General features: G+C 37.2%; 4 protein-coding genes across 4 annotated transcripts; 2 read left to right on the forward strand and 2 right to left on the reverse strand.

The window, feature by feature from the left end:
* Positions 1–638: 638 nt before the first annotated feature.
* ch25hl1.1 (cholesterol 25-hydroxylase like 1, tandem duplicate 1) lies at positions 639–2477 on the reverse strand. Its single transcript, XM_038268914.1, has one exon. The coding sequence runs from the start codon at positions 2447–2449 to the stop codon at positions 1622–1624; it is 828 nt and encodes a 275-aa protein (XP_038124842.1). The 5' UTR covers positions 2450–2477; the 3' UTR covers positions 639–1621.
* Positions 2478–5310: 2833 nt separating this feature from the next.
* On the reverse strand, positions 5311–10855 carry si:dkey-24l11.2 (uncharacterized protein LOC100034462 homolog). Its single transcript, XM_038268917.1, has 12 exons — positions 10534–10855; positions 9543–10154; positions 9335–9394; positions 9170–9222; positions 8935–9079; positions 6829–7190; positions 6502–6730; positions 6299–6416; positions 5991–6102; positions 5796–5907; positions 5584–5696; positions 5311–5496 (listed from the first exon to the last, which is right to left on the reverse strand). Exons 2-12 carry the CDS (start codon positions 10143–10145, stop codon positions 5427–5429), a joined length of 1977 nt encoding a protein of 658 aa, XP_038124845.1. The 5' UTR covers positions 10146–10154; positions 10534–10855; the 3' UTR covers positions 5311–5426.
* A 6549-nt stretch (positions 10856–17404) lies between these two features.
* LOC119772481 (cholesterol 25-hydroxylase-like protein 1, member 2) lies at positions 17405–19207 on the forward strand. Its single transcript, XM_038268918.1, has 2 exons — positions 17405–18202; positions 18900–19207. The coding sequence occupies exons 1-2, from the start codon at positions 17553–17555 to the stop codon at positions 18970–18972; spliced, it is 723 nt and encodes a 240-aa protein (XP_038124846.1). The 5' UTR covers positions 17405–17552; the 3' UTR covers positions 18973–19207.
* Positions 19208–21985: 2778 nt separating this feature from the next.
* Positions 21986–27378, forward strand: tspan3a (tetraspanin 3a). The gene is made up of 7 exons (XM_038268943.1): positions 21986–22180; positions 23875–24066; positions 24246–24320; positions 24752–24853; positions 24961–25107; positions 25184–25267; positions 26648–27378. The coding sequence occupies exons 1-7, from the start codon at positions 22103–22105 to the stop codon at positions 26738–26740; spliced, it is 771 nt and encodes a 256-aa protein (XP_038124871.1). The 5' UTR covers positions 21986–22102; the 3' UTR covers positions 26741–27378.
* The last annotated feature ends 306 nt before the right edge of the window (positions 27379–27684 follow it).

The raw sequence follows: 27684 nt of genomic DNA on the forward strand, positions 1-27684 counted from the left end.
AGCACTCGATGAAAGATTTTTTTTATGCCATATTGTCAACATTATTTTAATTGAAGCATTTTTTTCCCCTCAGCAACAAGCGGCTGCATTGACAATAGCGGTAGAGAACAGTCTATGTCCCCATCCTAGCCTGGAATCCATTAATAGTTGTCCTTATGATGGGAGATGACCCCCCCCCCCCCCCCCCCCCCTTTTTTTTTTTTTTTTTTTTTTTTTTTTTGCAGTATAAAAGTAAACCTGAAAGGATTAAGTCTGGCCTAGCTGCAATATAAAAAAGGAATTCTAAACAAAAGCTATTTGCTGTGTACTGGTAGCATCTATTACGCTGTACCTTTTCTCTCCTTTTTTCCTAGTAAGTTAAGATATGACATGATATATATATAGATAGATAGATAGATATAAATGTATATATGTATTGATTGACTGACTATTGATTTCAGAGTGGAAAAGTTTACTCGTTACATCAGCACAAATAGTCAAAAAGAAGAAGGTGCATAGGGTATATACAGTGTGTCCACATATGTGTATAACAGCTGAAGTCTCTTATTTAGCTCATTATGTTTATTTGTATTTAAATAAATATACATAGTGAGAGAGAGATGGTAGACCCTATCAGGAAGTTGGAAACAAGCCTTTATCTAGTAATCAAATAAAATGTTCAGATCAATGTTGTAGTGTTACTCTGTCAAAATGAACTTTTCTCTGTGACTTCCTGAATCTATAACTATCGTATCAGAAACAGGCCGCAGGCTGAGGAGCAGAAAGGAGAGGATGAAAGGACACAGGAATTTGGATCAAACAAAATCCAGCAATCTAGCAAAAATTGGTTCAAAAATCGTCATGATATGGGTCCGAGCAACATCTAGATTTGGTTGAGAAGCGAAAGGTGAAAAGCCGTACTTTTCAGAACGTTGAAAAGGATTAAAATGGGACAAAATCAGACCGAACAAACAGCCCAATTATCTATTTCTGGACTAAATCAAGACTACGATGGACCGACAAGAGTTGCCCAAAAACCAATGACTAAATGATGTCTGGTGTTTGGAGAGAAAGATGTGCAAATAGAAATCGACAGCTTTTTCCTTTTGATCCATCTACGTGAAATGTTACCATTGAGTGTCTTGTGCTTTCAGTGTGTTAGAAGGATGGCTGTGTAACAGCAGCGGTAGCTATATTCATTTGCCCTGTAATTTTTTGTCAAAACTTGAATTGGCGTATTTATTTATTTATTATGCCCCTCATAATGGATGTAAATATGTGGCACCACATCCATTTAAATTTAAAGAAGTTCTTTGGTTCAGGAATCTTTAACCAATAGGATTCATAAGTAGACCTAGTTGAGTAAAGTTCCCACTGAATGTGAGTTTTTATATGTCAGAAATAGGAGCAAATTTCACTATTCCTCCTCTAGACATAAATATTCTGCAATGTACAATAACAATGAGGTTTGAAAAAAAAAAGTTCTTATGTCTCCGCTTCATTGAACAAAAAGTTAACCACCTTAAAATATTTTCACAAGTTTAATGTAATATGAATGAATATAAACCTAAAAGATTTAACAAATATCAGTTATCTATAAAAAGATAAGGTATTTACAGAGTTGTGTTGGTTATTGTCTGTGTTAAACATTGTTTTTCTTCAGACCGACAGCAGTGCCAAAGATCCGATCCCAGTGGCTGAAAAAAGGAGCATAGTTGCTGCTCGGCTTCTGATGGTGCATGTCGTGAGCTGGGGCTCCACCCAGCAGACCAAAAGGCACCAGGTGGTTGAGGGTCCAAGGCAGGTCGTAGCCTATGTGGTCTTCCACAGACATCCCGATGCTGAGAACTGTAATGCACCATGTGCTCAGTGGGTGACACTTCAAAAGAATTGGGTCCAGGTTGCTCCAGAAGCCCACAGTCATCAGTTCTGGGATGCTGAGCTGCTCTGTGGACCAGGAGAACGGTGCCTTGTATTCGTGGTGAACTGCATGCACCCAGCGGTAAAGCTGGGGGTTCTTGTGATGCAAAAAGTGCCATATGAAGTACTGGGTGTCAAAGAGGAGCAGAACAGCCAGTCCCTCAGTAAAAACCTGATATAATGTGGGAGCATCTTGCGGCAGGGTTGGTGTTGGAAGTATGAACATGCCAATTATAACAGCTGGTAAAACAAAGAAAACGTGGTTATACAGACATGTCATGAAGCTCTTGGCCATCATTCCCAGTGTTGGCCTCTTCTCTGGCTGGATCTTGTACTTGTGGAATAAAGGGAGCCTCTCCCCCAAAAGGTCCAGCACAGCAAAAGGGAAACTGAAGAAAATGTAGCTGGAGAAAGCAAGGATGACTGGAAAAAAGGGAGATGAGACAAGAGACATGTGGTGATGAAGCAAATGATCCCAGAGTGGCTGCAGCAGATTGTATGATGCCCAGGAGTGAGGGGGGCTCAGGGAGAGTCTGCTGATATTCAGCATCTTTCATTTGACGGCTGCCGCTGCTAATCGAGATAAGATCCGGCTTTATATAGTGGGGATCAACAAAAGGGACTTTGCTCTTGGTAGGAAGAAAACACGGAAACAGCAGCTTTTCTCCCCCACAAGAGTTCAATGTGTGCTAAAACATACCAACGTAAGATTAACAAAACCTCTCAGTGGGTTTATTTCACATGAAACAAAGAATTTAAGATTAGAAGGGAAAATGCATAGTAAATACAAGCCATTTATACAGTTAAGATATTAATAATGTGAAAAAAATCCTTGGTTTACTGGTTCTAATCCGTCCTTTAACAGATTTTATAAATTGTTAGGTCCTGCCATGGGAGGAAACAATGACTCAAGTACATCCATAGAACAAATTATGAAACCCACAATACACAGTATTAACCTATTTTCATGACAGCACCTAGAAAGGAGGAGGAATAAGTGAATTTGCACATTAATGTCATGGAAATTCCAGCCGGGGAGAACAGCAAAACTGTCAGAGGTTTTCCTCCTCTTTGCCTGTAGTTCTCTGGGTTTGGGGAAGTTGTGTGCCTCCTATTGTTGGTCCCTGAAAGGCCGCTGAGAGGTATGGTCAGGTCATGTAGATTTGTATGAAGAGCTATACCGAAACTGCTGGATCCAGGATGCATTTGACGTGATTTATCAAAAGACATATAGCTTTGACTGCAGTGACACCGAGTTTGGGTATAAAGGCAGAAATATTAGAGTGATGGAAACTGGAATGTAAAGAATTTAACCAGAATGAAATAAAGGTGTTCAACAAAAATTAGAGCTATTTTCCTCTGCTCGAGTGAATGAGCTCCTTTACTAACTCCCACCTGCATGTCCCTGTATAAACCAATGGTCTCCACATGAGGGCAACACACACACACAGACTTTGCTCACCGTCGCCACCTTACATGTCTTTTATACTCGTTGATCAATTAAGACTGCACCCTCCCATAAACCTTGGGTCCAAGCTAAAGTGCAATCTTCACCGAACTTACATTGCACAAAAAGTAGACTACCTGCCATAACATGGCTGTCTGAGCATTTGCAGAAAATAATCTGAGCCAAAGATTCCTCAGCTAGATATGATGTCCCTAATTATGTCAAATAGCAGTTTACCCTTTGCTGAAGAAAGCACAAAGGTTTTTTACTTGGCATCATTAGCGCTCCCAATTGGTAGAATTATTAGACAGCAAGGAATTAATTTCCATGCTGATTAAACTCAGCTACATCTGTCTATAAATCCAGATGAAGCAAAACCATTACATAAACTACAGGCATGAATTGAAGACATAAAAACCTGGATGACTTTCTGCTTCTGAATGCAGACAAAAGAGAAGTTATAGTCTTTGTACAAGAGGTTTTGGAAAAAGAAGCTGATTAGTCAGTCACTTCATTTGAATGGGATTAAACTGATCTCAGAAAATAAAGTACAAATTCTTGGTGTTATTTTATGATCAGGACCTGTCTTTTAAATCCCACATCGAAGAATTTTCTAGAATGTCCATCCATACATGTATCTATTTTCTCCCGCTTAGTCCTGTCAGTCTCTGTGGTCCTGGTGCCTATCTCCAGCAGTCTCCGGCTGCAGTATTTTGGATCAGATGGATCAGTTAGTAAGGAATTACATTAGTCCATCCTTAAAGTAATAAATGCATGGACTAGTTTCTTAGCATCACCCCTGGATAAGATATTTCTATATGAACTATTCTGATGATGAGGGCTGCATGGTGTCCCGCAGTGGGTAGCACGGTTGCCAAGAACATTCTGGGTTCAATTCCTGGCCTGGGTCATTCCCTATAGAGCAGAGGTCTTCAATGTTTTCCAGGCCATTGACCCCCAAACTGATGGTGGGATGAAGCGGGGACCCCCTAATTATATATATTGTATGAAATTGTGTTATATCAAACTGTACAGTCATTCATAGACCAAACCAAACTAAATTTTGCTGAACAAAATGCTGGACAGTCTTAATAAATCATTATGAAACAGCCACATTTGTACATTACAAACAGGACAGGCCCAGCAACTGTGGGTTCATGCTGGTCGCCTTCCAGCTGTGTACTGCTTGCTTTAAGGCTATCAACAGTTTCTTTAAGATTTAGGTCAGCAGTCCGAAATATTGGCAGTATACCTACAGTAACTAAGCATTGCGTGCCAAAGTGACTCCAGCAATCTAAGTCACTGTTTACACCCTAATCCAGGTATAAACAAGGGTCAGATAAAACCTATTTAATCTGTCAAACGAAATCTGGAGCAGCAAATAAAGAAGTTACGGGTACCCCTTTAACTTTTCAATGTTATCACATTACATCCACAAAATAAAGCATTGTAGTTTAGACCCTCAATACTTTTTAGAGCTACATTTTAGTCTAATTAAAGCTGCATGTTTTGGTCTGTATCTATACTGATTTTGCTCATCTTAAAGCTCCTGTCTGTTCTCATTCCTCTTAACAAAATTCCTCAAACTTAGATGGAAAGAGTTTATAATCATTATTCTCTGTGTGGATCCAGGTCTTGCATGCATTTAATAAACAGCAAAACTTCAGGTTGGAGTCTGTTCCTAGGTAAGTCCCATTTCTAAATAAGAAATAGCAATTGTTTTCCCTTTTGTCTTATCCATCTTTGAAAGTAAAGTGTCCATTTTAAAGCTTCAGACTTCATAAAAGGTGCATCATGTTAAAAAGACAAACATTTTTAAACTCCATTTATATCTAATATTTACAATTGGCTTATTAGCTTGGTGCTTATATTTGTAAGTCTCTTATAAGGGGACCCTTATATGTCTGTGTTTGTCTGGAGGAAATTTTCCCAAAAAAAACAACAAAGCAATCAGACCATCACACTAAATGATCAACATGAGATTTATTGTAGAAGAGGGCAGAATAACCAAAACCTTGTGGTTTTAAGCCTTGATTTTTTTCCCCACAGCAACAGAAGAAAAAATAAAATCCTTTGGGAATCACTTTTTCTCACTGGCAGCCTTCCTTGAAACCGTTTTGTTGGAGTTGGCGTATTTCTGTCGATCATTTCTGAAGAGAGAGGAGAGCAAACCTTTTAGGCACAGAAGAAAACGAATGCCATCATCTGATAGAAGTTTAAAGCATATGGTCTTATACCTGCTCATTTTGACTTTATTTCTACATCCCAGCCCTCCCTCCCAGTGGCTGGTGCGCATGCCTCTTGTCATCATGCTCCCACAGCTGATGCAGGGTTTTCCATTACCATAAGGCTGCAACATCAAACACAGTAAATTTAAAAACAGCAACGGTACGTGTGCATAAGTCTGATAGATATGGAGACGTTATCAAAGGACAGATTGATTCTCTACTTGTTCTTTGGCACAGAATCCACAGATCATCCTTGTGGCGAGTTCCATGGGGTGGTCCTGATTCTCGTCATGGCACACATCACAGGCATACGCCCGACCACAGCAGGGAAACCTGGAATTGTAAGGGGGGAGTGTTTCCCAGAGCTCTGATTCAGATGTACAATATCAAAATAAAGATCCCTGCATGGAAGATACCTGAGCCAGCGATGGCTTTGTTTGTAATGTTTGCAAGTTCCTTTATCCGGCAGTGGCTTCCCTTTTTGCACTGCCGGATCTCTAATTGTTTTGAAGCTGACGGCGCTTGAACCTGCACCAACAACCGGGAGGAATAATTAGCTGCATCGGAAGTAACAGCGGTCTAAAAAAATACTAATGCTAAGACTTGAAATTTTTTCCACACTGAGAAGCTTTATGAAATTTTTGTTTGAAATCCAAGTAGGGCAGCATTCTTGTAAGATTTTAAAGCTTTTGCTGATCCATATGGAAGCAAAGCGGGCTCTGACCTGTTTTGTTGGAAGAGCGGGGTGGGATGTACTGGAACCTGGTGCTCTCAGCCAGGAGGCTGAGTTTGCTGTGGCAGTTTTCACAGTTAAGCTCCTTTGTTTGTCCGTAGAAAACGCTCTAATGAAAAAAAAAAAAAAACAGAAGTTAATATCACAAGAGTTCAATTAGATGTGTTACAGCTTTATTTCATGGTGTTAATCACCTCCACAGGAACCTCCTGAGAGCAGCTGAGGCATCCCACAGAGAGGTGGCAGTCCTGAAGTACGAGGTCAGAGGCTGTGGCGTTTTGAAGGTCTAAATATCCCAGGACATCGCTATAATGGTGGATCATGCAGGGCCTGAATGCAGCATTTATACCTGCATTGCACTTCTCACACTGAGCTGAGCAGGTTGTCCTTCCTGTAAGTGTCAGATCTGCAGTCACCTTACACCTGAATCCAGCAAAAAATCAGCAATTAGTTACATTTATCTCCCAGAATTAGCTCCAGATAAATCCTTCAGTATTTTTTTTTTTTTTCATATCAGTTACCTATTACACTGCAGACAAACAGTAACCTGGTGAGCAATAACAGTGGCCGTGTTTTCCCCCAGCCTGAGGCCCAGCAGCTTGACCTCTGTGCCTCTGCGAGAATCGCTGATTTTAATGTTCTCCACCAGATGGCTCGCATCTTCCTCCTGCAGCTGACCTTCAGTACGCTGTGTCGATTTCTGCTGCAATATTTGCTCTTTTTCCTCTGATTTCAAATCTTCTGTCTTATCGGCATTTTTACAGGTGTCCTCATCCACAGCAACTCCAGAATCAGGGTCAGAGGCGTCAGTTACAGATACCTTGAGTTCGTGGTACGGGATAAACTGCAGGCCAGCTTTTTCTAAATCAATATCTTTCTTAAGCTAGAAATAAGGCAAAAAGAAAAGATTTACATTTGTTAATCAGAGGTCATTTTTCTTTATGATTTGTATTTACTTTCAGCCATTTAGTAAAACATTTAAAAATGTTGCAAAGTTGCGAAACGTAGGAGAGCTGACCCACAACTGTGGCAGTCAGATTTTCTTCACATACTCAAGGGAGAAAAATGTTTTAAATTATTTGAAAACAAAGCACTTTAAAGACAACAGAAAAATTAGTGCTGTCAATCGATTAAATTTTTTAATCGCGATTAATCGCATCAATGCCTGAGTTAACTCGCGATTAATCGCATTTTAATCGCACATTTTTTTCCTGATTGAAAATCATTTAAATACTCTCGATGACATACAAAAAAATACATACAGGCTAGGTTTGTGCCAATGTTCTTTTTTTAAAATGAAAACAGGTCACAGACACTGATTTATGCCATAGAAACATATGGCAAGAAGATGGGGAGGCATGTAGCAAAAAATAACAAATATGTAGCCAAAAAAAAGGCCCTGAAAACAGGCTGATGTAAAAGACAGTCTTTACAGTTAATACAGTCTTTTGAACAAAGACAAGCATTTTACCCTACTGCTATAAAATTTAGTAGAGTTAACATTAGATGTTAATTAACCAAGGTAATAATGAACAATTTTCAATCAATACATCAAAATCAATAGACCGACATCACTAGATGAAGGTAGTCTATGCTCTCTAGAAAGTTACTTTTCAGCCTCTTAACAAAAATGAGAACACACACACACCCACCCACCCACACACAGACACACCCACCCACACACACACACACACACGCGATACCGACCTGTTGCGTACAGAGACGGCAAGAGTGCTGCTACGAGATTCCATTTCACCTCAGTAATCAGTTTTCTCAGCGTATTTCAGGTTGCTACTAGTTACCAGACACTCAACTTGTTTGTTGGTGGTGGGGCTTAAAGAAAAGGCACTAGCGTCACCCAGTGTATGAGCGTCTTTTTCCCTTGAGGAGCTCCGCTCTTGAAGCCTATGAGAAATGCATACACTGGGGGAAAATAGCCCCGCCTTCCCGCAGGCTGCAGCGGGATGTACTTGGAAAAATTGTACCATAAAACCACATAGCGTTAATCTCACGTTAAAAAAATTATCGCCGTTAAAATGGCCTCGCGTTAACGCGTTAATAACGCGATAATTTTGACAGCACTAAGAAAAATACAAACTGAGAGCAATGCTTAGAACAAAGATGTGGTTTAAGAAGCTGTTGTTTATTGTAAGGATCCATTTTCCCAGGTTTAAGGCTTGAGGAATCCCAAGGTAGATGTTACAGCTTCAAATGTGAGAAACAATTAGTTTAAGAAGCAAAAAACAATAACGAGAGATTTAACTGTGTATGTGATTACCTGTGAGATTATCAAAAAAAAAAGAAAAAAGACAGCTGACTGATTATGACTAATGGCTATCAACCGGCTTTGACCTACTGGGGATCTTTATTGGATAGAAAATCTGTCTGAAAGGCATAGAACCTGCTCTAATTCTACCTAAAGAGGTGACAGAATTAGCCCGTAGTTTTCAGAGCAGTGGGGTAAAATTCTCGCTTTCTACATCAACAATTCCAAGGTTCCAACGTTTTAATGATCACATTTCAGATATGTCATCCTGGCTTTCAATACAAAAAAGAAGAAAAAACATAAGTGTGGGGTTATCAAGTACCAGTGAGCAGATGGATGCCCATGCAAAGTGCTTCCTCACCTCTCTGGCTCCTTCGGTGAACAGTCTCTCCAAGCTCCGATCCAGCCAGCGCAGAAAAGGCCGGAACAGTATCTCCACTTTTCCCAACAGCTGATTGGTAGCATGCTTAGCCTGAAGCCACTCCAAAGATGCCTGCTGCACATGCCTGCATAACAAATAATTAATAAAAAATGCCTGTAAATGTATCAGCAGCACTTAACTACAAGAGTTAAAATACAAAAGCATTGGATTTTACTTTGCCATGACAGGTGGCAGGTCCTGGTCCAAAGGGATTTCTATTGTAAAAATCTGGGAGAAACACAGAAAACACAGGACAAGTCTTTTATTCCATGTAAACCATTGGACATTATATTGTATAATTTTCAGTAATGCGGATTATAAATAAAACTGTGCCATTTACCTCCAGGGGGTAGTTGTCTGGGAAGCTAACCATTATATCGACTTCTTTTAAATCAAAAGGCTGCAAAATACATATGATTAGTTAACAAAATCACTTTTTCCAAATTAACCTTAAAAGCCACACTGAGAAGATGGCTCTAAGGCTCTGCAGCAAACTGACTGGATTTAGATCCAGTACAAAAAAAACATAGAAAGTAGGAGGTGTTTACCCAGTCTGGATCCGTGGCCTCGACGGTCACCCTGTAATAAGTCAGTTTGCCATCGCTTCTCTCCTGAATAATCAGCTGATCTTTGGGGAAACGCTTCTTCAGCTGCTTGATCTCTGTATCTCGCAGCTGTTTGGCTTTGTCATCAGTCATGTCACACAGCTTCATTGTTCGCAGGTCACCTGGACCGGACAATGGAGGGCGATGTAATGGGGTTTTACTTTCTATAGCGCTAACAGGTGAATCATCCACTGGAGGCACCTGTTGTGGGTGCCAGAAGCGACATCTGTCCTCCATGGTGCAATGCCCAGAGAGAAAGTAGCGACAGGGGCGGCGGGAAGAGGCTGGGGCAAACTTTGGGTTAAATGCCGACTTCTCTTCTTTAGGTTGATGAAATTCAGTGTGAGAGGGAGTATCATCAGGATGACCGGGGGGATCAACAGTTTTCCTCTCTTGATCTCTTCCATCGTCTCTCACATGTAGAAATCTGCATCTCTTACCAAAGTTACAGTGTCGTCCTTGGGAGAAGAAGCGACAAAGCTGCTGAGCTTGAGAAACTGACTCAGATTTCTCCTCCTCAGTTTTCACTTCCCCTTCATTCTCCATTGTTCAAACCTGAAGTAATAAATAGAGTATAAAATACTTCACATATAATGAAGCTAATTGTTTTTCTAATATAAGAACAGCAGCCATTTAAGCCCAGAACTATGTTCTTACTGATAACATTACTGTGCTTAAAATATATAGCAAAAATAAATAGCAAATAAAGAAAATGTGTTTATCTTTCCACAAAAAAACATGTTCTAGTATAGTGTGTGTGGGACATTTTATTTAGCAGATCTCCTTAGATATATATACTAATAATAGGTTATGCTTTCTTTCACGTTTGCCTCTGTAGCATCAACTAAAATAAATAGAATGTTCGATATCTCTTAAGTTGATCATTTAATTTAGGAAAAGCCTTTTTTTTTTTTTTTTAGAAATGTAGCCTTACCTCAAATCCACTCGGATTCAGGACAGGTTTCTCTTTCTGGGGGAAATAAATCGACCAGTATTTCTTTTTTACAGCTATATAAATCCAGAGACGTTGAACTTTAGCAAATGTCAGCTGCCCACGCAGTTAGCGCTACATGTTTTCTTTTAGGGCGGGTTGACACTTTCCTGGTAGAAGTTACGAGTTTCTACCGTGACTTCTCACCTGCGCTCCTACGGCCTCGGTCACTATATAAAAGTGTTAATAATTATCCAAAACTGTAGCTGCTTAGTGTCAAGAAGACGCTTCATTGGTGTTGTTGTTTGTTTTGTTTTGTTTTTTAACCATCTTCTTCTTCTTATGAGATTTTATGGCGGTTGGCAAACTTGTGAAATGTGCATTACCGCCACCAACTGATATGGAGTAAAGCAAGGAAACAGGAAACGATTCACCCCCCCCAAAAAAAAAAAAAAAAAAAAAAAAAAAAAAAAAAATACAATAAAATAACCTGTGTAACTTAAACCCACATAATACTAAATTATACTAAATTACATTTGCCCGTATAATTTTAATTTACTCTAGGTCATCGTACCTCTGCCAGTTTCTGATGGTCCCATTGGTCTTTCCATCATGCTTCCAACCATCTCCCAGTTCATATCTTTAACATCCAGATATTTTTCTGCAGCCTTCACTATTATTTTGATTTTTTCTGTTTTTTTTGTCGTCTGAGCAGTACAATTAATCACTTCCACCATGAAAAGAACAAAATTTGTCTTTTTAACAATTAGTGAGTCTTCATCAATTTTTGGAGATTTCTCTAGAGGTTTGAAATTTGCCGTGTGTTGAACTGTAGGTTTGGGTTTTTCTGACTGAGATGGGATCCTTTTTGCAGCTTCAGCATAAGTTATTCCAAGCTCAAATTTCATTTTTTTTATTTCTTCAGACCTTTTGCTTGCTTCACAGCCGCGATAAGCAGCAGTATGTTCTCCACCACAATTACAGCATTTTATTTTAGCTTCTTTTCCACATTTACCATATTCATGTTCTCCTGCACACCTTCCACACCTCTGTTTCCCTTTACAAACTGCTGCAATGTGTCCGAATTTTTGACATTTGAAACATCTCAATGGTGGTGGATTGTAGATTTTGACATTGTAACTGATGTAACCGATGAATACTTTGCTTGGTAATTGCTCTTCCTCGAATTTAATTAGTACAGATAAACTGTCAGATCTTTCTCCGTTTCTTGTTGTTTTTAACCGTTTTACTTCTTTTACTTTTGCACCGCTTATGTTTTCCAGAATCTCTTTTTCAGAAATTTTCAGAGGAACTCCTCCAATGACTCCCCTGCTGATCTTTTTGTTCTCCATTAGGCTGCACTGAACTCTTATCCCGTCAATTTTGTTAATACGTATTGCTTTGCCTTGCTGGGCGCTGTCTCTGCAGTTAATTAGCAGGTCTCCACTGTACAGAATTCTGGCACCTCTGACTTCTCCAACAAGTTTATTGATGGTTTTTGTTAAGTGAACCGGATTCCAGTTTGTAAAAGAGTCTGCCTGATTAACGACTTTGAATATGACTTTGAATTCATTTTGTTGTGCTGTGGAATGTATGGATTGATCATCACTGGATTGTTCTGAACTAGATTCCCCTTTAACTGATCTCTGTTTTTTCCGCTTTTTCTCATTTTTTGATGCTGCTATCTTCCAACCTTCATTGTCACTATTTCCCTCTTCCATCCCACAAGAATCGCTTCCTGTTTCCTCACTACTCACGGCCCAGGACATTTCTCCACAAGCAGAGCAGCTTCAAAACACGCGCCATGCACCAAACGACCCTTTTTTAACCATCGCCACCTAGTGTCCCGGAAGATAAACCTCATATTCTTCTTCCTTTTTTATATATATCGCGGTTGGCAACAACTTATTTAGGCGCATTACCGCCATCTACTGGAATGCAGTGTGGAGTGTGGATCGGGACGCTATACAAATTCTCCCACAAAAAAATAAAATTAAATGATAATAATTAAGTTAATGAATCCTATATTCTTTTTTATAAATTTCTTAAGGTAATTAATTAAATAAATAAAAAATGTAGACGTAGAAAGTTTGTCCAAAATATCTTGTATATTTAATTGCAATTTATTTTCTTGTAATCGACTAACTAATTCCCTTCTCTCAACAGAATATTTAGAACAGACTAACAAAACATGTTTTACTGTCTCCTTTTGAAAGCAAAAATCACAATTTCCTGTTGGCTGTTTTCCAATTTCAAATAACGTACTATTTAACCTTGTATGATCAAAACATAATCTGGATATAATGGTTTCCTCTTTTCTATTTCTTCCTCTTCTCCTCATTGTACCAACTTTTCTTTGAATACTGTAAAGCCACCTTCCAGTTCTATCCTCTTCCCACTGCTTTTTCCATCTTTCCTTAAGCTTTTGTTTAGTAATAGATTTTATATCTACTTCACTAAATGGTATCATTATATCAATATAACTATTTTTTGTTGCTTGTTTTGAATATTAATCTGATGAACATCATCTCCTTATTCCATTGATATATATATATATATATATATATATATATATATATATATATATATATATATATATATATATATATATATATATATATATATATATATATATATATATATATATATATATATATATATATATATATATATATATATATATATATATATATATATATATATATATATATATTATGTCTAAGCCTGAATATACTTTTGTTCTCATATAAATACTTCCTGAACAAAAGCAAATGGTAAAGAAAAAATGTTGCCTTTCATCCTCCTGAAAAACAGGTTTTTTATTTTGATGTCCCTTGAGAAACATTCTAGTTCTGTGTAGAAATAACATCTTCTCCTGTAATCCAGCTTATTCATAAAAAAATAGATTTTCATTTCATTCATAAATACCAGTTTGTTACCAGTTTGCAAAACGCTGGTTTGCAGGGACAAATGCAGTATACTTGCAATGATTGCACTTCTCCTAAATGGACATAAACCATATTCAAGTTTCTTGCAGGCTCCAATCTGTTTTCTACAAGGATATCTCTGTATTTCTGTATTTAACCCATCTATCCTGTTATGACCTATAGAAATCTTCCATATTCTAGTACAAGAAAAACATTCCCACAGCATAACACTGTGGCTACCATGTTTTCTAATGGAGATAATTTGTTTCAGTGATATTTGCAGTGGCCTTTTCCATGGATGGATGGATGGATGGATGGATGGATGGATGGATGGATGGATCGTTGGATGGATGGATAAACTCTTGATCATCCAGTGCATAAAGCAGCAATTGAATAGATTAAAGTTTGTTTTAACAATAAAAAAACAAAAATACTTCCATCTCAATGTTTCACAAAAAGTTTTTTTTTTTCTCTATATTTTATGTATTGTTTTTGTGCCAAACATGCCCTCAATTAAGTTGTTCAACTACTTAAAATTCAGACACATCTGTCTGGAATGCTTATTTGAGGAGTTCTGGTCTTTCTCCATGCTGGTGAATTTTTCTCTTATGTTTTTTTTAGGGTAAATTATTGTTGTTTGCGCACCATGCATGACAATTAAATGCATGTCAGACTCTTAGTCTCTGTCTGATCCATTTGGATCAACAGTACATTAGTACATCCTAAATGTAAGTAAAAAGTTGTAAGTAAAATGTAAAGTAAAATGTTGTCTAAAAAATTATTCCAGTAAAGTACAGATAGCCAAAATTTCTACTTAAGTAAGGTAATAAAGTATTTGTACTTTGTAACTTGAAACCTCTGAACACGAGGATGAGGGAACTTCATCCATTCTGATTAATTTTGTTTAAAAATATCAGTTCATTTGCATGTTAATCCACAGCAAAACACCATCACACACTAAGTTTCCTGGACTCCTTTAAATCAGATGCAGATGACCAATTCTGCAGCTCCCTGCCTTAAAAATACAATAATAAAATGTCAGTGGATCATAGCATACTGCAGGGAAAGGGAGTAATTCTGTTTGATTCCCCTCCATGCTTTTATTTAACTACACCAATATAGACATTTACAGCTTTTAAATCTAACAGCTTAAAAGAGAATTTCCCGAAGAAAGCAGTTGTGCACACTCACTAAGATTTAACATGTGATGTAAGTGTTAACCAAACTATTATGTTCTGTATGTTCTTTTTTTCAGCCTTGTATTATGAGAGCTGATTGATACTGCTAAAACCAAGGAGAGAAATCCTTCTTCTGGTAAGCTGCTGTAAACATAATCACATAGTGGCCTGCCGCTAATCCTTAAAGATTTTCAGATTTTCAGCTTGTTAAACAATATTATGTAACTTTAACTTGGGCTGCTGCTTTGTTATAAGACCTTAAACATCCATCTGGAAAGAGAATATAAAGCCAACAAAAAATTTTTTCCCACTAATATCCAGAGACTGTTTTGCACCAGAGAGGGCAGCAATAATCTGAGGGACTATGGTTATTTGAAAGTGGAAGCAGCGAGAACAAACAGGAAAGGTTTTTAATGTCTGGATATGTGGAGTTAAGCTTTGTTATCAATTAGAGTCTAAGCTAAGATTCAAATAAATGGTTTGGTCAAAGGACAGTAATGGAAAAATCATATCAGTTTAAAAGTGAGCAATATGAAGTAAGAAAATTTATATATTTCTAACTTCATTTATTTATATATTATATTTATATATTATTATATTTATGTATAATTATTAAATAAATAATACAAATATACTATATGTTAAACCTTATATAATTGTATTTGAAATTGTTATACGTATATATATATATATATATATATATATATATATATATATATATATATATATATATATATATATATATATATATATATATATATATATATATATATATATATATATATATATATATATATATATATATATATATATATATATATATATATGTTATGATTTTTTTATGTATGTATGAAAATGTTCACCTCTTTATACATACATAACCCTAAGAGGTTCAATTTGATTGGACCCATTATGTGCAATAATAAAACAATCATTAAAAAAGAGATCTACTTTTTTATTTTTTATTTTTTGACCCTTAGGGGTTATGTCTTTACCTAGCCAACTAAAATAGATTTAAAAATATGCTCTTTGTAACAGAAACATTCAGTTTCAGGGATGAAAATGTCTTAAAAAGATGCACATTTTGAATATTTTTAACCATTTCTGGGTTGAAAACTTATGTTTGATAATTATTTAGAAAAAAATATCTAATAACAAACCCTTTTGTTAACTAAGAATTACAAATATATCTATTTTAATTTCACTAAAAAAGTAGTGTTTCTTGTCATATCTAAACTCTAGAGAAACAGAAGGTACTGAACTAGCATTGGAAGGTCTATAGATACTCTGATCCACATTTATTTAAATGAGCCAAGTAGTAGTCTGTGAAGTCCAACAAATGTGTTCAAAAAAGAAAAAGAAGGCTTTTAATAAACTAAGTTACTGATTATAACAAAATTATAACCAATATTTTCTTAATGTATAATGCTTTTTTAACATTAGGTTAGACTTTAGACAGATTTTATTTGTCATTTTGTTTACACAAGTGTAAAACAAAAAGAAATTTCGTTTGGAAACAGCTAGACAATTTCATCTTTTAAAAGTGAAGCCTTGAAAAATAGTAAACATGACTGTAAATTTACAGTACTAACAATTTATATATATATATATATATATATATATATATATATATATATATATATATATATATATATATATATATATATATATATATATATATATATATATATATATATATATATATATAATGATAAAATATAACAAATATAATAATAAAATACAATACAGTCTATGGTGGGGGGGTCATTTATGGGCTCGGGACACGCAGCGCTGGGATGAAATGTCTTTAATGGAGGGAAGTTAGAAAATGTGTAACAAAGAAAAAGGACCAATTAACCCAATTTTGCATCATCTAATAGAATTTGTGATTCAAAGGAAACCCAAATCTAAACTGTGACAAAAAAATGTCAGGTAGTGCATTCACCATAAGCGTTGTTGTCAAGAAGGACAATCTAGACTAAAACAACAGATAGTTTTAATGTCAGAGTGGGATGTGAACCATTAACTGCAGATGTTTAGCTATAGATCTCCTGCATGCAGTGTACCTGAGCTGCCACGCAGATTTGGGTCTCCTTGTTTACTTCTGTAACAGTATAGGAGGAATTTCTGAGCAACCTTTGGGTCTCTTTGCTTCAAGATGAAGAGGCTCTCCCTCCCTGTCGTTGTTCAGATGAGCTCAGTGATTCAGCGTACTTAAAATCCATGAAGCCTCCTCAAGTGTGTGACAATCTCTCACTACAGCTGTCTGTAAGATGTTTGGAAAGTTTAAGACATTTCATTCACATATCTGACTTCCTAACTCGTTTGCAAGAGATCAGGCAAGAACCTGACGGTTTATCGATTGCTTTGAGGAAAAGAAAGAATAACATTGAACAATTCTGTTAATTATTACTTTTGTTTTTATTTGTTTTTAGCTTAATCTGGTCTAATCAAATAATGTCATATAGACATCAATCTCTGGAACAGTTAAAACTGCTGTTAATCCTCTCTTCCTCTGGGATTGCAGTTGATGCTTAGGAAATTAGTGAACATCTAATGAAAAACAATAAAGCCTGGAATGCTGTTCTAAAAGCTAGAAGTAAAATATGAAAAGAGAAAAGCACTGTTAATTTAAACTAGCTGCTCAAGATCCAAACATCATAGTGAATGAATAACATTGTATTTCACAGCTTGAGTATTTGCTTTATTCAATATTTATCTGTTGACACTTTCTTTATTCTTAATAATAACATATACCCTCCCCTATAAAGTTACCCCTTCTTTCTGTCTTGCTTTTTTCAAAGAGATTTGCTGAAGAAGATGTTCAGAACTCGTTTAATTATTTTGAAGCAATTCTTCATCATGATCACTTCCTCGTGTGAAGAGTGCTCTTTAAGTTATCAGTGAACCAGGGTGCATGAATAATTTGTCAGAACCATTTGATACTCATTGCCACCCACACTGTGAGCGGAGCACAGGCAGACACTCGTGGGCTGAAGTGTTCAGCAAACCTGCTGTGTCTGACTGCCGCATCAGAAAAACAAAAAAAATTACCTCTGATTTGTGCTTCAGGATGGCTTTTGCAGATAACATTGTGGATATCTGGACAAATTATTTTGGTCAAAACTCTCTTCTGCAGCCTTTATGGGACAACCTGAGACTAGACTACAGGGACTATGTGAGATCTCCGCTCTTCCCCATTGTGCTGACTGTCTCTTCGTATTTCGTCTTCTGCCTCCCTTTTCTTGTTTGTGACATCGTGGGGGATAGATGGCCATGGGTTCAACGATTCAAGATACAGCCGAGCCAGCGGCCAACAGCCTCTCAATTGCTGCACTGTGCTGGTGTCACCTTGTATAACCATGTGTTTCTTTTGCTCCCTGCATCAGTGGCACAGTGGCTATGGCGACCACCCGCAGATCTTCCAGACCAGGCTCCTGCCCTGCTAGAGCTGATTGTCGGAGTGATAGGCAACCTTCTTCTCTTTGACTTCCAGTACTTTATTTGGCACCTGCTCCATCACAGGATCCGATGGCTGTATGTCACGTTTCATGCCATCCATCACAGGTATTCCTCTCCCTTTGCTCTTGCCACTCAGTGTTTGAGTGGCTGGGAGCTTATCACAGTGGGGTTTTGGACCACTTTAAACCCAGTGATCCTGAAATCTCATCTACTCACAACGTGGTCTTTCATGGTACTGCATGTGTATGTGTCGGTGGAGGATCACTGTGGCTATGATTACCCCTGGTCCACGTCCCGTCTGATACCATTTGGCATCTATGGAGGACCCAGCAAGCACGATGTGCACCATCAGAAACCCAGTACCAATTTTGCACCTCATTTTAGTCACTGGGACAAAATATTTGGCACACATGCTGATTTCAGCTTCTGTAATGCTGTGAGATAGAATGCATTTAAAAGTGGTTTGATTATAAGCATGTACTCTTGTGTGGCTGTATATAACATCTCATTAAAACACAGATGCATGTAGTTCTAACGTGAGCAAGATGTTATTAAAATGCTTTAATAAAAATACATTTAGTCCTTTTTTTGAATGTGTTTCTATTTGCAAATGATATACTGATGTAACAAACTCCAATAAATGCATGTCACCCAGCATGTGTGGCTCAAATGAATCATTAGTCTCATACTTTTTGACACTTATTTAGACTCAATGTCATTTCATGGGGTTGGAGAATTACCAAAATTAAGACAGAAAAATGGAACACCTTGCTGTTTTTTGTTGTTTTGTTTTAATCCAAAGGAAAACAAGTGTAAAAGGAGAACTGGTCCTTGATACATGGGCAGAGAAAGAGGCAAGACAACTGGAGGTTTAATGGAGCAAACAAGCAGGAAGCAGATAGAAATGGGAGGAGCCAGCAGAGAGCAATGAACATCAGAAAGCTTAGGTAGTGTTGGAAAAGTGAAGAATGACTTTGGATCCAGGTGAGTTTATCAGGGAATTATAGAAAGCACCTGAAGTAGAATGGATGTAGACAAACTGACTAAATGGCTGAATGAGCTGAAGCAAGACAGAAAGTCCCAAATAAAGGTTTCTATAGTTATGTTTATGTGTGTGGATAGGGTAGATATGTACTCTACCTATATAACATGTATATGCATCTAAGTAAGCCGTACCAGTGAGGTGTTTATGTTTATGTTAAGTTAATGTTATGAGGTTATGTCTAAGTTGTTTATGTAAGGTAATTGTTAATATATCCATGTACTGTGTTGTGTCTATATGTCGCAGCTAATGTGATGTTAAATTTTGATTGAAAATCCATGCTCTGAGGGTTATTATGGTCTGCCTCACAGGGAAAACTCCAACCCCATCATTTGAATTTGGGAACCTAAAATAATAAGAGCCTGTATGAATACATGGCTAATAGAAAGCATAACAAAAACCAATATAGGTTAGAGAGTTTTACAAAAATAAGTAACACTTAAAGTAGATACAGAAATTAATGACAAAATAAGCAAGATTTTTAATACATATATTATAGTTTTATTAATGTAGTGGAATATCTATTAATGTTTTAATTATAAAATCATTTTAATAACAGCATATATGTTTTCTTTTGTAGGATGATCTTGACCATGACCCTGTAAACTAACCCAGTTATTTAGCAACAGTTGTGTTCTCCTGATTTCCAGTGGCATTTCTCCAGTTTCAACTTGCAATGCTATAATAGATGTTGTTTAAAATGCTCCTGTAATTAATCTTAGAGCTTGTGTCTGTATATACTATATACTATAACTTTTTAAGTGATGAAATAGCTGCTGAACCATAAACCAAACTATCAAAGTCTATTGCTGATCCTATTAATCCTGTATACAGGTGCTGGTCATAAAATTAGAATATCATGAAAAAGTAGATTGATTTCAGTAATTCCATTTAAAAAGTGAAACTTGTATATTATATTCATACATTACATACAAACTCATATAATTCAGATGTTTATTTTGTTTAATTTTGATGATTACAAATGACAACAAATGAAAATCTCAAATTCATCATATCAGAAAATTAGAATATTACTGAAGACCAATAAAAACAAAGGATTTATAGAAATGTTGGCCAACTGAAAAGTATGAACATGAAAAGTATGAGCATGTACAGCACTCAGTATTTAGTTGGGCCTCCTTTGGCCTGTATTACTGCAGCAATGCGGCGTGGCATGGAGTCGATCAGTCTGTGGCACTGCTCAGGTGTTATGATAGCCCAGGTTGCTCTAATAGTGGCTTTTAGCTCTTCTGAATTGTTGGGTCTGGTGTATTGCATCTTCTTCTTCACAATACCCCATAGATTTTCTATGGGGTTAAGGTCAGGAGAGTTTGCTGGCCAATTAAGAACAGGGATACCATGGTCCTTCAACCAGGTACTGGTAGCTTTGGCACTGTGTGCAGGTGCCAAGTCCTGTTGGAAAATGAAATCTGCATCTCCAAAAAGTTGGTCAGCTGCAGGAAGCATGAAGTGCTCTAAAACTTCCTGGTATGTGGCTGCGTTGACCCTGGACCTCAGAAAACACAATGGACCAACACCAGCAGATGACATGGCACCCCAAACCATCACTGACTGTGGAAACTTTACACTGGACTTCAAGCAACGTGGATGAAGTGCCTCTCTTCTTTTCCTCCAGACTCTGGGACCTTGATTTCCAAAGGAAATGCAAAATTTACTTTCATCAGAGAACATGACTTTGGACCACTCACCAGCAGTCCAGTCCTGTTTCTCTTTAGACGCTTCTGACGCTGTCTGTGGTTCAAGAGTGGCTTGACACAAGGAATGCGACAGCAGAAACCCATGTCTTTCATACGTCTGTGTGTGGTGGTTCTTGAAGCACTCACTCCAGCTGCAGTCCACTCTTTGTGAATCTCCCCCACATTTTTGAATGGGTTTTGTTTCACAATCCTCTCCAGGGTGCGGTTATCTCTCTTGCTTGTACACTTTTTTCGACCACATCTTTTCCTTCCCTTCGCCTCTCTATTAATGTGCTTGGACACTGAGCTCTGTGAACAGCCAGCCTCTTTAGCGATGACCTTTTGTGTCTTGCCCTCCTTGTGCAAGGTGTCGATGGTCGTCTTTTGGACAACTGTCAAGTCAGCAGTCTTCCCCATGATTGTGTAGCCTATAGAACTAGACTGAAATACCATTTAAAGGCTTTTGCAGGTGGTTTGAGTTAATTAGCTGATTAGAGTGTGGCACCAGGGGCCATCAATTTTGAACCTTTTCACAATATTCTAATTTTCTGATATGATGAATTTGAGATTTTCATTTGTTGTCATTTGTAATCATCAAAATTAAACAAAATAAACATCTGAAATATATGAGTTTGTATGTAATGTATGAATATAATATACAAGTTTCACTTTTTAAATGGAATTACTGAAATCAATCTACTTTTTCATGATATTCTAATTTTATGACCAGCACCTGTATGTAGCTTTTAAAGCGTTTCTGTCTGCTCCCCACTCATGACCAACTAAACACCTCATAACATTCAAAACTTTTTTGCACTTATCAATAATCTGCGCATGTCGTATGTTGCATTCACGGTAATGTTTAATGCACTGGGGAAAAAAAGGAAATAACTGTAAAGAATTCAGTTGACCACTAGATGTCAGCAAAGTGCTCAATTTTTAAAGCGAAATAAAATTATTTAGCAGAGATATGCATTGAATAGACATTTTCTTGAAAATATTTCTCTATAATCTCTGTAATCTTTACATGTGAGATATTTAGTGTTGAATTAGTCATTTATTAATATGGTTACTGTTACTTTTATCCTTGATGTGTACGCCCCGCTGCGTGTGTGGCATAGCGTTGGGTTCTGGCTAATAGGGTTAGCTGCTATGGCTAATAGGGTTAGCTGCTATGACTAATAGGGTTAGCTGCAGCCGCAACAGTAACAGCTGCGACATGTCCGAGTAGAAACCTTCTTTGTTTTTCCCCAGGAGCAGCGTTGAATGTCCGCGCTAACGATGGGAAAGTGTGGAATTATGTCTTCAAAGACCGTCCTGGTTTTTTTAAACCTCATATTTTGGGTAGGTTTGCAGATTTTACGATTGTTTTAATTCGTGCGTCACGCAGTGGAGCACCATCCCCCTAAGCTAGCTCACTGCAGTCAGCTGCTAAACTTGCTTTAATGTGCGATATATATATATATATATTTATTTATTTATTTATTTTTTATTTTTTGCAAAACTTTAACGTATTACCGGCCTTAAGAAAATAATTCACCTAAAGAGATACATATTATTATGTTTTGTAATTTCTGCTTATAGTTGATGGCTTTACTAGAAAAGTTTTAGCTGTGTTTGCATTTGAAGTGAGAGTTTAGTTCCTCCTGGAAGTGTCAATAATACAGCTGATCAGAGGATGATGTGGCAAAACTAATTTAAGAGTGTTTTAAAAATGTCCAACTCTCACGGAGAGTTATGTTAAAAGCTCGAAACCAAAGACTACATCTGTGAAGTGCAGCAGCTGTTTTCTTTTGATAATTAATTTAGTCTGTGATGTAAATCATTCATTGTAAATGGCAAATTGAATTTTGAAGTTATTGCATCCCTGCATAATAATGTGCAAATTAAAAAACGAAGTCAATTCAAAATGCATATTATTTATATTTTTGTATCCTGGCATACAATGTTTGCATTAGTTCTGATCATTCTAATTCAATAGAAATATTTGGTAAATGACATATGGATGATGAAGCAAGAGATAACAGTATGCAAAGACTTAACCGGTTTTTGTTTTGTTTTTTCGCTGTAAATCTATAATTTTATCCCATCAGAACCTGACCCTCTATCTATCTATCTATCTATCTATCTATCTATCTATCTATCTATCTATCTATCTATCTATCTATCTATCTATCTATCTATCTATCTATCTATCTATCTATCTATCTATCTATCTATCTCAATAACAACACAAGCAAATAATGCCACCTTACTGCTAAATGGTGTAAAATAAATGAATTCAGTTATATTTTTAAATCCAACAGCACATATTACAGTCTCATGTCAACATGCGGGAAATACTGAGATGGATACAAACTAAAAATCCTCTAAATAACAAAAAAGTGTCTGATCTCTGGTAAATTAATTGGTGGACCTGTTTCTTTTTGCAGCAATTCATATCCTGAAATGTGCCATTTTATATCAGCTGAATTATTAGAATCTCTGTATTGATTGTTAGAAAGCTGCTTCATCATAACCCCTCCCTTTTTCACTCTGTGACCTTGAGCATCTTGGTCAGGAGTACAGCAAGAATGAATAAAACACTTAACGTACGTGGACTGAAACATTACAATAGCGCATGTCGCACATTCTATTGCATTACCTATATAGTAATATTTTGTCTTTGGTATATTTTAATATACCTTTTAATATACTTTGATAAAATCCAGGAGGAACTCTTGCTTCGTTTGACCAGCCGACATTTTAGGAGCTTTGTAAGGCTCTTACTTTCTATGAGTGTTATGGAAGATTCTTATAAAGCTAATTTAAGAGCTTATTCAAACTAAAATAAATATTAGCTGATACAGGTAGTGACCCTCTAGAAGACAAGTTTTCCCTTTTTGAGGAACACCTTTATAAGTCCTGATGTGCCGCAATAACAATGAAAGAGAAACTGCACAGATTTGATACACAAAGGAGGCAGGCTGTGAAGCATAGGAGTGGAAATGAAGTTTTGACAGTAATCTATTTAATGTACATTCTCTTGTTACCGACAGGCCGCTGCAGGCATCCTATGCTATGTTGGAGCCTATGTCTTCATCACTTATGACGACTACGACCACTTCTTTGAGGATGTTTACACTCTGATTCCTGCAGTGATCATCATTGCAGTTGGCGCCCTGCTTTTCCTTATTGGCCTTATCGGATGCTGCGCCACAGTGAGAGAGAGCCGATGTGGTCTTACAGCGGTGAGTGAACCAGAGCCTCAATGATATACTCACTTCACTTAAAGGAATTGTAGATTTTTAATTCTGTTTATTTTACTTTAAAACCCCAAGAAGTGAATAATACATTTGGAAACGGTAACTTGAATAGCCAAACTTCTCTGCTATCTAACGTATCTATAATCTTGAAATCCAATCCACAGTTTGTCGTCATTCTGCTGCTGGTTTTCATGACAGAAGTGGCCGTGGTTGTTCTAGGATATGTTTACAGGGCCAAGGTAAGAAACCAAAATGTAATTGGTTGGTTTGAAACTGTTAACCATTGTCATTACTTTTAGATCCTTCTGACGTGTTAAGGTTATTATTGGAATTTTACTTAAAGTCCTCCTGATTCCTGGATTTAAAACACACATCAAAAGTTGCAGATTTTTACTTTCTCCAACTGTAATGGTTAATTTGACTTGAAAACAGCAGTTAGTAGGTTGTCATCTGTGTGTTTTGACGTCACAAAATGTACCGGTCAGGCAAGCTCCTGACTCAATTATGTCTTGGCGTTTTCACGGGAACAAAAGCGGGAAAATGTCTGTGTGTACTTAGCCCGGAACAGTCCTCCACCTTCTTCAATCAGCCTGTCTTTGCTGTCATGGTGCTAAATATTGTCTACGTATAAGGTGGAGCTGCAGTGTTTACTCTCCTGAAATGTTTCCAGGTCGAAGATGAAGTCAACAGTTCTATCATGAAAGTTTATGATGAATACAATGGCACGAACAGCAACGCTCAGAGCCGTGCCATTGACTACATTCAGAGACAGGTGAGGACAAAATCCTTCATTTACATCCAACATGAATGTCTTTGTGTTGTTTCAGCTGTCCATTCATTTCCAACCATGATCACTGACTTGGTTGTTCACCTTTTTAGCTTCAGTGCTGTGGCATCCACAATTCCTCAGACTGGCGAGAAACGCACTGGTATAAAGAAACAAAAAATGATAGCGTCCCCATCAGTTGCTGCAAAACCGCAGGCTGCACCGGGTCTATGACCCATCCTGAAGATCTCTACCAAGAAGTAAGCATGCTTTCATATATGCTTTATGAATGCTGACTTATTCTTTAGTACGTATGAACATAATTTGTGTTTATAGGGTTGTGAAGCTCTGGTTGTAAAGAAGTTACAGGAGATCATGATGTATGTCATCTGCACTGCTCTGACATTTGCTGCCATCCAGGTAAACCACTCTTTTTTTTTTTTGTGTGTGTGTGTCAGCCATATCACCCAAGATTTACCGTAAACCTACGTTACATTTGTGTAATTATGGTCTAAAGAAGATGGAAAAAATAAATGAGAGCATCCCACAAAGTCTGTTTGCCATGCAAACAAAATAGGATATTTTGCAATTTGATTAAAAAAAACAAAAAATATTGCCTAACTGTAATGGGTGGCAATAGTTAAATAAACTTTTGGCTTTCAAAATGGTGTCGGTGCCCTATTTGTCGGTACTCGTCGATACTGATACCACCATTTTAGTGCTGGATTGGTATCGGTGCAAAACTAGTTTCCTGAGGCCTTGATGAAAAATTCTTTGCAGCTTATGAAATTAATAAAGGTTTTTTATTTTCTGACATTATTTCCCAAAATGCCCAGATCTACTGAGCAAGTTAATCCTGAGCAGACTGCTAGATGCTAAAAGATTTTAATACCTCTCTTCTTGGTTTTCCTCCTGCCTTTATGCCCTTCCATTCTTTCCATCTACCTCCATTCCTTCTTGTTTCCTTCCTTTTATCATTTCTGCCCTTCCTTTCTTGCATCTTACTTCCCTTAATTTTTTCCGTTCTTTTTAGGCTTTTTTTTTTTACTTCCAGATTTGAATTCCTCCCATTGTAGAAATAGCTGCCACAAAATAAGCAAACAGTAGCCAGATTGATATGTGTAGAACTGAGTTGAGTTCTAGGTTATCAATCTGGGATGGCTGCCGTGAAAAGGAGGGATGTGTAGCACAATACTTGGAGCTGATTTGGTTATGTGCCAGCTAGTACCCCTCCTCCATAATACACTCTCAGCCAATCGTAGCCAGTTGGGATGTTTCACCTTCAGGAATGTTTTCAGAACTAGTGGAATAAGCTGATAAATAAAACTTTTTTTGCAAATCCTGTCAGAAGAAAAGCACAGACATCTTTCCCATCTACAAATGCACAAAGCGCTTCTTCTTGCTCCTGTTTTTAAACAATTCAACAACAATTCAAGGAAGTCAATTGCGGTATTGACAGGTGAGTCCTCCAGCGTAGCCATGTTTGTAATGCAAAACCCGTCTGACTGTCGTCATTTCTACATGTCCCGCCCCAAAAAAACACTGCTGGCATGTCATTGGTCTGACTCGCTGTTGTTACGAGACAGACTTATTAGCGGGAGTCTTTCAAGATGTGAGGATCTAGCTTGGAGAGCAAGGTTAGCCACAAAATCCTAGTCTAAGTATTTTGTTTTATAAATTGAACGTAGGAGCTGAGGAATCGAGAAGGCGGAGTCTGTGGTTTTTTTTTGGTTTTTTTAGTAATGAGAAAAGGTAAAGAATGTTTAAAAACTAAACGGTTTGTTTGTTGTTTTTTTCCAGATGTTGGGGATGCTGTGTGCCTGTGTTGTGCTGTGCCGCAGAAGCAGAGATCCTGCCTATGAGCTTCTTATTACTGGGGGTACCCAAGCATAAAAATGTGAAACAATTTTAAAAGTCATTGGTGAGAGGATAAAATCAGGCCTATCTTTGTACACTATATGCAGTAAATATATATTTAACTTCCCTTTTTCAAAAGGTTTTTTTTTCTGAGTCCGTGAGGGGCTCTGAGAATTAAGCAAAATACTTTACTTTGAGGTGAGCGTGATGTTCGTACTTATTCCCACCCAAACTAGATTTTAAAAGGAGTTAAATATGGACAAGATGATTGCCTTATGTTGACAAAACGACTATGGACTGTGCTTTATTTTAATATTATTTTCTTCATTAATTTGTCAAAAACTTGAATGAAATGGGGACATTTCTACTTTATTACTACTTTTCAGGTATGACAGCTGCTCTGTTTTACCTTTCACCACAATGAGAAGTGAATGAACACCTGATTCAACAGCATGGTTTTGTTTGCAAACTGGCTTTAGGTGTGTGAGCTTTATTTTAGGCATAAATATTTAGTGAGGTATGAATTGTTTTTGAACTTAATAGATTTGTTTTCCTCTGCTAAATGTTTTTTTTTTTTTTTTTGTCTGGACTTCTCAACTACGAAATGGATTGTTCAAATGTAGCAATGATGAGACTTAGAATGTAAATAAAATGTGTTAAAAGTTTGAAGTGGATTACATCTGTTTCTGGTTTATTCAAACATCTGAACCATCTGTCCACTGCTAATGGTCCATCAGGGTCAGACAGGCAGAGTACACCATGGACAGGTCGCCAGTCCTTCGCAGGATAACACATATACATGCAATAATGCAAACAAACACCTAAAGGAAAACTAGAGTCACCAATCAATGTATCAGTCATGTTTTTGGACTGTAGGTGGAAGCAGGGGTACCCGAAGAGAACCCATGCACGCATGAATATAACTTGCAAACCCCACTGTGTAGACTGATTTTTTTTTTCCTCATTTAGATTTTTTCTGT

The sequence above is a fragment of the Cyprinodon tularosa genome, unplaced genomic scaffold (assembly GCF_016077235.1).
Source record: "Cyprinodon tularosa strain WSP-4 unplaced genomic scaffold, ASM1607723v1 ctg71, whole genome shotgun sequence".
In the NCBI taxonomy this organism is placed as follows: Eukaryota; Metazoa; Chordata; class Actinopteri; order Cyprinodontiformes; family Cyprinodontidae; genus Cyprinodon; species Cyprinodon tularosa.

Bases quoted from the DNA above. Each gene is read 5' to 3' on its own strand.
- ch25hl1.1 (XM_038268914.1), bottom strand. From the start codon at position 2,449: ATGCTGAATATCAGCAGACTCTCCCTGAGCCCCCCTCACTCCTGGGCA.
- si:dkey-24l11.2 (XM_038268917.1), bottom strand. From the start codon at position 10,145: ATGGAGAATGAAGGGGAAGTGAAAACTGAGGAGGAGAAATCTGAGTCA. The intron at 9,080-9,169 runs GTAAAATCCAAT...TTTGTTATGCAG, and splicing joins CTGCCACCTGTCATGGCAAA to GCATGTGCAGCAGGCATCTT. The intron at 7,191-8,934 runs GTGAGGAAGCAC...CCTTATTTCTAG, and splicing joins TCACCGAAGGAGCCAGAGAG to CTTAAGAAAGATATTGATTT.
- tspan3a (XM_038268943.1), top strand. From the start codon at position 22,103: ATGTCCGCGCTAACGATGGGAAAGTGTGGAATTATGTCTTCAAAGACC. The intron at 22,181-23,874 runs GTAGGTTTGCAG...TGTTACCGACAG, and splicing joins TTTTAAACCTCATATTTTGG to GCCGCTGCAGGCATCCTATG. The intron at 24,854-24,960 runs GTGAGGACAAAA...TCACCTTTTTAG, and splicing joins TTGACTACATTCAGAGACAG to CTTCAGTGCTGTGGCATCCA.
- LOC119772481 (XM_038268918.1), top strand. From the start codon at position 17,553: ATGAATAATTTGTCAGAACCATTTGATACTCATTGCCACCCACACTGT. The intron at 18,203-18,899 runs GTATTCCTCTCC...TTTAATCCAAAG, and splicing joins TTTCATGCCATCCATCACAG to GAAAACAAGTGTAAAAGGAG.